At 40.4% G+C, this 10,854-nt stretch overlaps 1 protein-coding gene across 1 annotated transcript; it reads left to right on the top strand.

Annotated features, from left to right (window-relative positions):
* Positions 1-856: 856 nt before the first annotated feature.
* Positions 857-10,545, top strand: prr16 (proline rich 16). The gene is made up of 2 exons (XM_045706952.1): positions 857-1,596; positions 9,150-10,545. Exons 1-2 carry the CDS (start codon positions 1,459-1,461, stop codon positions 9,882-9,884), a joined length of 873 nt encoding a protein of 290 aa, XP_045562908.1. The 5' UTR covers positions 857-1,458; the 3' UTR covers positions 9,885-10,545.
* The last annotated feature ends 309 nt before the right edge of the window (positions 10,546-10,854 follow it).

Below are 10,854 nucleotides of genomic sequence, written 5' to 3'. Positions count from 1 at the left end.
AAGTGGGGCCTAAGTATTATAAATGACTGCTTACCCTGGGCAAGCAATCCATGCCTTGTGAAGTGTGCAAGACACACACAGGTCAATGATGATGGATGTGATTGCTTAACTTGGACATGAGATCTTCAAGAGTAAATGACCCTACCTATCTGATGTTATTCAAAATAGCCTACAGTATTGCCGATTAGTATGGTTGGAAATATTCTTTCATTACATCTTAAAGTTTGTCTATAGGCATAATCACCCAAAAAAGCAGAAGTCAAAAGCTGTTCTCATATAAACATGCAGGCAATATAAGATAAGTTGTCCAAACAGAAGAAACAAGCCCATTGGAAAATATTCCAGGAACTTGATGAATGTTATGTAATCATGAGTTGGAAAGCTATCTATGTTGTTCCAAAGTTAGAAAGTCTAAAGAGAAATGTGCAAAACTTTCCCAAACTGCTTCAATGCAGCCATGCTTTAACCCAGGAACCTGTCATCGGGAACCGCAGCCGTTCGACAAATGTGATCTAAAGGCTATTTATCTAGTACACCTGATCCAACCGTAGTTGGCTACTTGAATCAGGTGTGCTTGTGTTGGAATAGATGACATAGCCTATGTGAAAGTGCTGGCTGAGGGTAATGTCACGTGTACCGGTTCGGAAACATTGTTTTAAACCATAACACTATGGAAATGATGGTGAGTAACACGAATGTATCACTTTCCAAATCAAAACATGAAGAGCAGCCTTAGGTGACCTGCTTCTGCGGCGCGCGTGTCATGACACGCGCAGCCGTGCAAAGACCATTCTCTCCCCTGGTGTATGGGCAGGCTATCAGACACCACGGAGGCTTCGATGTAGATGCAATGTGAAGAAGGGATTATTATCACTTGTCATTTATTCAGTAAAGTAACTGCAGTTTATGAATATACTATGCCTGTCGTATGTAGCCTATAGAATATACATATATTTTTGAGAGAGAATCCATTCAATGGAGATGTCTGGCGCAGCCTATGGACCATTATGTTAGAATATTGGACTTGGATTGGATTGATGTGTACTATGTACCATGTTCCTTTTCATTCTCTTATTATTTCAGTCTGATTAAAATTATGTACCGGATATCTGACTAGGCATCTTGCCACAAGGAAATGTGACATATCAGCATTTGTTTGTTTTTTTACAGAAATGTTTAAAGGTAACGGCGGAATGGTCACGAGCGACTGTCTAGAAACACCTCTCCAGCAACATTATTTTGTTAAACATTTTTAAGATAATATTATTTTTGCTATGCTCTATTGCGCAGGCGTGCTGGCCGGGACGCTGTCACCACGCTTCGCTACATTATTGCGTGATTTAGCCTGTATGGGAGGAAAGTGAAGAAAACAGAACATTAAAATGCATAGGCAAAGTGGTCTGACGGCAGCGGAAGGATTTACTTGTGATCCTTAAAAATACATTGTGCCAACGAAGGATGTCAGGGACATCACATGTAGAATCGGCCGAAGGAGTAGTCTCCAAAGTTAAAGTCAAAAAGCAGATCAAGACTATCGTGAAGGATTTGGAGACCATACTGGGAGACTTGAGGGATGTAGCCAAGGAACTCAAAGAGGTTGGTGGAATAGGTTTCCTATAACTGGCTTATGTTTTGTGTTTTTTATTTGAGATGAACATTGTTTTGATTTAACGCAGGTATGTTTAGGGTATAGATTTTTTGCTGATTGGGAAAACGATTGTTCCATAATAAACATCTGAAGGCTCAGATATAATTAAGTCCATGGCCTATGCATTGCCCTTTCGTATGTGACCAAATATCTTATCAGTGAAAATGAAAGACATAGGACACGTAGTATGTGCGAAGGATGACAACGCAGCTGCGCCTTAGTGCGTACACTGGGCTTTGATCATTTAAGTGCAAACATGTATCATGATTGATCACGTGTAGTTCACCGGTATGGTTTTGCATTTCATTTCATCATCTAAATGCAGTCTAGCCTACTGTTTTTATGATCATTGTCTCCTGTCAAATTATACAGCAGCTCTCTTCTCGATAGGCACCTTGTTACAGTATCAGGATTGTGTCAGCGCTGTCATTGTGTCTAAGTGATATACAATTGTTGGGAATATCAATTTTAGTGCATTCATTAATTTAACTCATACTATATTTGTTTTCTGTTGATTTCACACATTGATCCTTGTGGTCTTCCATCGTCCCTATAATGACACGCAATCTAACCTGCTTTGACGGGTGGATGTAGCCTACCTTGATGTTTGTACGAAAGGAACTGTCCGGCCTGCTGGTGCTGAAATCCCCGCCCTTTCACGACAGGTTGTCACTTTAGATGAAACCTACACTGTTCTTCTTAATTGATGGATGTAATGGATGGATACAAGACACACATTTCCTCTGACATAGTGATTCTCTTTCAACATTTTCAACAAGTATTTGAATTAAACACAATGTTATAGAAACATCAATCTGGTGCGGAAGGTAGCCTAGTGGTTAGAGCGTTGATCTAACCCAAAGGTTGCTAGATCGAATCCCCGAGCTGACAAGGTAAAAATCTGTTCTTCTGCCCCTGAACAAGGCAGTTAACCCACTGTTCCTAGGCCGTCATTGTAAATACGATTTTGTTTCTTAACTGACTTGCCTAGTTAAATAAAGGTTAAATAAGAAGTAAAAAATACAAATCAATATTCTATTTAGGAGAGTGTACACTATCTGTTAATCTAACAGCGCTACTAAAACAACCCACCTCGGGGATTGTCAGTTCATTGTCAAAGCCAATGTTTCAGTAAATCCCATTTAGATGCAGTATTTATCTAGTGCAACTCACACACTTGAATTATTGGATTCAAGCCTATGTTTAAGGGGAGCTGAACCCAGATGCTTGGCACAGAGAGAACTATCATGCCCCTAAGCATGTTGCAATGGATACTGTGACTCTCTTTTGTGTCCTACTAAATGATCCATTTAAGACTGCATGGAGATTTCACTCTACATGAGCTTTTAACCCAACCTCAGTTTTATATTCCATTAAATGTGGATATGCTGATATTACTTCACTAGCGTCAATTACTTAAAAATATAATGACTTTTAAAATGGTATACTATCTGGATACTGTTCTCAGACATGGTTTGGCAAAGTATTGGCTACCACTGAAATGTGAAATGATAGGCAACTTATATCTTAGGGTCTATCTCATAGGTCTTAATTAGTAGGTATTGTGTCAGTAATAGATTACAAAATAACAAGTAATTTCAGACTATCTCCATAATAGTGTTGAACATTGTGTATTTTTCTATATGCACATACACAAAGAGTAATCAAGGTTTATTTCTACTCAAAACTAGTAAACATGCCTAAGGGAAGATGTAGTCATTTGCTACAAAGAAATGTCTTTGCAATTTTCACTGCTTGTCCTGTAGGTATATTATTATCACCTCAACTATGAATGTATGGAGGGGCCAAGTATGTGCTTTCAACCATTTCAATTTCATCTTAATATGTCCACCACGTGCAAGAGCATACTCACAGAATTCATTGTTATATAAACTGATCATGTATGTTATCAAGTTAGTATTGCCAGAGGGTCTTGCTTTTGATTAAGAGTCTTCATACAGTTTGGTGTGTGTTCTTTTCATTGGACTATTATGGGTAGTTTCTAGTTTGCCCTTACCTTACAAATACGTCTAGCAAATTAATTAATCAAATACGACCAGCAATTAATCAGAGAATACTGTGTAATATTGTTGTGTTGCATGCGAATCTGGCTTGAGAGGACCATATGTCTACAAAGTTATTATAATAATTCATTAGTTTAAAGGCCAAAAAGCAGTTTTTATTTCCATATCAAATCATTTCTGGTAACAATTACCTTACTGTGATTGTTTTCAACTAAAATGGTCAAAAAGAAACAAAAATAGCTTCTCAGCAATGAGTAATTTCTCAAGCAAAAATGTTGCTAGGACTGTCTGCGAGTGGTCTGAGTGGGGAGGGGAAACGCAAGACTAGCTGTTATTGGAAGAGGTCTGAAACTCTCTTATTGGTCTATTAACTAATTAACCACCTGGTGATGTCACCAGGCAGGCCAAAACTCCATCCCACCAAAACAGGCAGAAATTTCAGGCAGACTTTTCAAACAGCTCTTACACTATAAGGACATTATCATCATTTTCACAATTTCACAATATTATTCCAACCGCATAGTGTGGAAATATACGTTATATACAGTGCCTTCAGAAAGTTTTTTTCTCACCCATCTACCCCCAAAACCCTATACCGACAAAGTGAAAACATGTTTTAGACATTTTTGCAAATTTATTGAAAATGAAATACAGAAATATCTAATTTACATACAGTACCAGTCAAAAGTTTGGACACACCTACTCTTTCAAAGGTTTTTCTTTATTTTTTACATTGTAGAATAATAGCGAAGACATCAAAATGATGAAATAACACATATTTAATCATGTAGTAACCAAAAAAGTGTTAAACATATCAAAATATATTTTAGATTTTAGATTCTTCAACGCTTTTACCTTGACGACAGCTTTGCACACTCTTGGTATTCTCTCAACCAGCTTCATGAGGAATGCTTTTCCAACAGTCTTGAAGGAGTTCTCACATATGCTGAGCACTCATTGGCTGCTTTTCCTTCACTCTGCGGTCCAACTCATCCCAAACCATCTCAACTGGGTTGAGGTCGGGTAAGTGTGGAGGCCAGATAATCTAATGCAGCACTCCATCACTCTCTTTCTTAGTCAAATAACGCTTACACAGCCTGGAGGTGTGTTTTGGTTCATTGTCCTGTTGAAAAACAAATGATAGTCCCACCACACGCAAACCAGATGAGATGGCGTATCGCTGCAGAATGCTGTGGATGCCATGCTGGTTAAGTGTGTCTTGAATTCTAAATAAATCACAGACAGTGTCACCAGCAAAGCACCCCCACACCATAACACCTCCTCCCCCACGCTTCATGGTGGGAACCACACATGCGGAGATAATCCGTTCACCTACTCTGCGTCTCACAAAGACACGCTGGTTGGAACCAAAAATGTCAAATTTGGACGCATCAGACCAAAGGACAGATTTCCACCGGTCTAATATCCATTGCTGGTGTTTCTTGGCCCAAGCATGTCTCTTCTTATTATTGAGTAGTGGTTTCTTTGCAGCAATTCGACCATGAAGGCCTGATTTACGCAGTCTCCTCTGAACAGTTGATGTTGAGATGTGTCCGTTACTTGAACTCTATGAAGCATTTATTTGGGCTGCAATCTGAGGCTGGTAACTCTAATGAACTTATCCTCTGCAGCAGAGGTATCTCTAGGTCTTCCTTTCCTGTGGCGGTCCTCATGAGAGCCAGCTTCATCATACCGCTTGATGGTTTTTGCGACTGCATGTGAATAAACTTTCAAAGTTCTTGACATTTTTCAGATTGACTGACCTTCATGTCTTAAGGTAATGATGGACTGTCGTTTCTCTTTGCTTATTTCAGCTGTTCTTGCCATAATATGGACTTGGTCTTTTACCAGATAGGGCTATCTTCTGTATATCACCTCTACCTTGTCACAACACAACTGATTGGCTCATTAAGAAAGAAAGAAATTCCACAAATGAACTTTTAACAAGGCACACCTGTTAATTTAAATGCATTCCCAGTGACTACCTCATGAAGCTGGTTGAGAGAATGCCAAGAGTGTGCAAAGCTGTCCTCAAGGCAAAGGTTGGCTACTTTGAAGAATCTCAAATATAATTTTTTGGGGATTTGTTGAACATTTACTACATGATTCCATGTGTCATTTTATAGTTTGATTTCTTCACTATTATTCTACAGTGTAGAAAATAGTAAAAATAAAGAAAAACCCTGGAATGAGTAGGTGTGTCCAAACCTTTAACTGTAAGTATACATGTTAGAATCACCATTGCCAGCGATTACAGCTGGGAGTCCTTCTGGTTATGTTTTTAAGAGCTTTGCACACCCAGATTGCACAATATTAGTACTTTTGTTTTTCAAGCTCTTTCAAGTTGGTTGTTGATCATTGCTAAACAGCCATTTTCAAGTCTTGCCATAGATTTTGAAGATGATTTCAGTCAAAACTGTAAGTAGGCCACTCAGGAACATTCAATGTCGTCTTGGTAAGCAACTCCATTGTATATTTGGCCTTGTGTTTCTTGGCCTTGAATTTGTCTCCCAGTGTCTGTTGGAAGGCAGACTGAACCAGGTTTTCCTCTAGGATTTTACCTGTGCTTAGCTCTATTCTGTTTCTTTTTATCCTAAAAAAACAACTCCCTGGTCCTTGCCGATGGCAAGCATACCCATAACATGATGCAGCCACCACCATGCTTGAAAATATGAAGAGTGGTATTCAGTGATGTGTTATGTTGGATTTGCCCAAAACATAACGCTTTGTATTCAGGACATAAAGTACATTTCTTTGCCACATTTTTTGCAGTATTACTTTAGTGCCTTATTGCAAACAGGGTGCATGTTTTGGAATACTTTCTTTCTGTAGAGGCTTCCTTCTTTTCACTCTGTCATTTCGGTTAGTATTGTAAAGTGAATACTATGCTGTTGATCCATCCTCAGTCTCCTATCACAGCCATTAAACTCTGTAACTGTTTTAAAGTCACCTTTGGCCTCATGGTAAAATCTCTGAGCGGTTTCCTTCCTCTCCGCATGCTGAGTTAGGAAGGACGCCTGTTTCTTTGTAGTGACTGGGGGTATTGATGAACCATCCAAAGTGTAATTAATAACTTCACCATGTTCAAAGGGATATTCAATGTCTGCTTTAAGATTTTTACCCATCTACCAATATGCGCCCTTCTTTGCGAGGCATTGGGAAAATCTCCCTGGTCTTTGTGATTGGATCTGTGTTTGAAATTCACTGCAAGACTGAGGGACCTTATAATTGTATGTGTGGGGTACAGAGATGAGGTAGTCATTCAAAAATCATGTTAAACACTACAATTGCACACAGAGTGAGTCCATGTAACTTATTATGTGACTTGTTAGGCAAATGTTTACTCCTGAACTTATTATAACAAAGGGGTTGAATACTTATTGACTCAAAAAATGTCAGCTTTGTAAAAATGTCTAAAAACAAAATTCCACTTGTACATTATGGGGTATTGTGTGTAGGCCAGTGACACAAAATCCCAATTTAATCAATTTTAAATTCAACACAACAAAATGTGGAAAATGTGTGAATACTTTCTGAAGGCACTGTAAAACAAGTTTTTGACTGCAGTGGGCCTTTATAACGCCCTAGAGTCGATGTCTATGTCTCATTCTACCGCATCCACCAATGACGGCCTTCCGCATCTGCGGTGGAAGGTGGCCGAGCTACAGCGGTGTTTGTCAGACCATGAGACATCCCAAAAATTGGTCTTCTCACGAAAACGTATGTAGTAGCGTCCAAACTGTTTGGCTACATATGAATATGCCTCTATGAAAAGGTGAGACTCTGACGAACACATACATGTCAGTTGTTTTGCTGACAGGTGTACAAAATTGAGGGCACCGCCATGCAATCTCCATAGACAAACATTGGCAGTAGAATGACCATACTGAAGAGCTCAATTACTTTTAACGTGGCACCGCCTTAGGATGCCACCTTTACAATAAGTCAGTTCGTCAAATTTCTGCCCTGCTATAGCAGCCCCGGTCAACTGTAAGTGCTGTTATTGTGAAGTGGAAACGTCTAGGAGCAACAAAGGCTCAGCTGCGAAGTGGTAGGCCACACAAGCCCACCGAACATGATCGCCGAGTGTTAAAGCGCATAATGCGTAAAAATAGTCAGTCCTCAGTTGTAACACTCCCTACCGAGTTCCAAATTGCCTCTGAAAGCAACATCATCTGTTCGTCGGGAGCTTCATTAAGTGGGATTCCATGGTAGAGCAGCCGCACACAAATCTAAGATCAGCATGCGCAATGCCTGCGTCGGCTGGAGTGGTGTAAAGCTCGCCGCCATTGGACTCAGTGGAAACACGCTCTCTGCAGTGAAGAATCACGCTTCACCATCTCACAGTCCGACAGACGAATCTGGGTTTGGCAGATGCCAGGAGAACGCTACCTGCCCCAATGTATAGTGCCAACTGTAAAGTTTGGTAGAGGAGGAATAATTATCTGGGGCTGTTTTTTATGGTTCGGGCTAGGCCCCTTAGTTCCAGTGAAGGGAAATCTTAATGCTACAGCCTACAATGACATTCTAGACGAGTCTGTGCTTCCATCTTTATGGCATCAGTTTGGGGAAGGCTCTTTCCTGTTTCAGCATGACAGTGCACAAAGCGAGGTCCATTCAGAAATAGTTTGTCGAGATCGGTGTGGAAGAACTTGACTGGCCTGCACAGAGCCCTGACCTCAACCCCATCGAACACCTTTGTGATGGATTGGAACGCCAACTGTGAGCCAAGCCTAATCGCCCAACATCAGTGCCCAACCTCAGTGATACTCTTGTGGCTGAAAGGAAGCAAGTCCCTGCAGCAATGATCCAACATCTAGTGGAAAACCTTCCCAGAAGAATGGAGGCTGTTATAGCAAAGGGGGGACCAACTCCATATTAATGCCCATGATTATGGAATGAGATGTTGGACGAGCAGGTGTCCACATACTGTTGGTCATGTAGTGTATATCTATATGGAAGTAGTTCAGTGCAAAAGAAAAAGGGGGTAAATATGGGTAAAAAAAATACAAATAATTTCTGTATCTTTCTTATGTCTCTCAGCTATAGGACAGACACTTTAAAACAAAATTCCTTTGTATAAATTTTTTGGACTATGTATGAATCTGTTATTCAATGTGTTTCTATGGGCTAATAGCAGTAAGGCCAAATTCAATATTTCATCAAATATTTTTTTTATATAGAGTATATAGAGTATATATTTTTTTGTTTGTTATATACCTAAAGGGGTCCTAAAACTCAAAATCAAATAGCTAAATGATCCTTGGTATGACCATCTTAAAACAATTCCATATGTTAGCCTAGTAGAAGCTCCCTCCCCCTGCCTAACTATTTACTAACCAGGTTGGACAACAACAAGTGCTTCATACAGTAACATTTTGGCTGCTGCTGTATTTTCTACTCTATTAGTCTGTTATATTTCAATGTCTGTCAAACTAAATATGTACTGTCCTCCTTTTCCTTTTCTCCTGGTGCAGGTTGTGCATGAGATCGACTCCCTCACGTGTGACCTACAGCTGGAGGAGGAAATGACAGACAGTTCCAAGACAGACACCCTGAACAGCAGCTCTAGCAGCACCACCACCACCACCACAGCCTCCAGCATTGACAAGATCAAGATCGCCATCTTTAGGCCCCCGTCTGTCAGCCACGCCATCCTGACCGTGATGAAGAAGCCCCACCCTCCGCTGCCCCCTCCCAGGCTGACACCTATCAAAGCAGAGGAGCACAACAAGAACCCACTATCAGGGAGCCTACTAGCCAAGGCTAACGGGACTCTTATGCGTAATGGTGTTTTCCCAGGGAAGCCAAACAGAGACTTATCATACTGCATCTCTAATAGTACAAAGGAAGAGAGAGGACTTATGCCTATGCCTTTGCTACGGCATGAAAAGACCAAATGCCCTCAGGCAACCCGGGAGAGGGTCCGATTCAGTGAAAAGGTCCAGTATCACGGGTACTGCCCTGACTGTGACCTGCAATATGACGTTGACAACACAGATATGCACTTACAGCCAGAATTTACTGATGACATGAGCCCTGTCCATCAGTGTTCCTCCTCCTCACCACCATCCCAGCTCATGTTAGAAAATGGCGGCCTCAGTGTCAGCCATAGTTTCCCACCTACAAAACTGCCTTGTGTGTCTCATTCTAACCCTTCCCTGAAACCACAGAAAACCATCCTTCGAAAATCAACCACCACAACGGTTTGATGTTAATCACCCTTAATTTAAATATTTCTAAATAATTTATAGTGTTTTCTATTTCATGAGCACTTTCTACTCCAGTCAAACGTGGATTATCTAAACGATGAGGGAAAAAAAGCACTAGAAGACTTGGCCATGAGCTCAGAAATGCACAAGGAGAGAATAAACGGTGAGGTGAGTGAGTGGCATCTAACAACTGTGCTGCTAGTGTAAGGGTTTGGCAGGATTGGTTTGAGAGATGTGAAATAACATTGTATCATTTTTTTAAAGGGATTTTTTAGAAACAAGAAGCTGTGTTAGAACATGTCATTCATTTATGCTCTGGGTTAAACAACAAATCAAGCTTGCCTCAAATCCGACCGCTGACCCAAATATTCTCCAGTACACCTCTGTGTACAGGGCTGAGACAGTAATACAATAATGGCATATAGTATCTCTTGTCACCCGATATTGCTTCACTGCCATACTTCACTTTTTGAGATGGGGAGGGTGTCACACTACTGAATCTAGAGCAACATCTACTGGTGGCTTAGGTTATAGGAAGATGTCAAATAAATATAGTCACATTGAGTTTAGCTTGTGAAGACAAACCATGTCAAATCTCCCATGGTGGACTGAACAGACACTATTCAAAAGTGTTTAACCTCAGATGTTTTGAGGTTAAATCTTAGTTAGATGGTTTACCATTCAACATATGCTGGTATTTTAATCTTAATTTACCATACATTTATAGAACTGTAATTAAACAGTAGTGGCCGTGTGTGGTGCTTTATTATGTTATCGTGTCATTCAGAAAGGAATGATCAAAAGGGTATGAAAGCACAAAGCATTTCAGTGCTTTGGAAGGGAACAAATTAGGCATACCCTGGAGGTGGATGGAAATAGTAGCACCTTCTACTAGCAAGCCTTCTAATGAGCAGGATTAGGCTATTACTGTGCTGATAACACTATTTCATACTGCCTTTGTACCAACACA

The sequence above is a fragment of the Salmo salar genome, chromosome ssa24 (assembly GCF_905237065.1).
Source record: "Salmo salar chromosome ssa24, Ssal_v3.1, whole genome shotgun sequence".
Lineage (NCBI taxonomy): Eukaryota > Metazoa > Chordata > Actinopteri > Salmoniformes > Salmonidae > Salmo > Salmo salar.
This window is presented reverse-complemented; position numbering and strand designations above follow the sequence as displayed.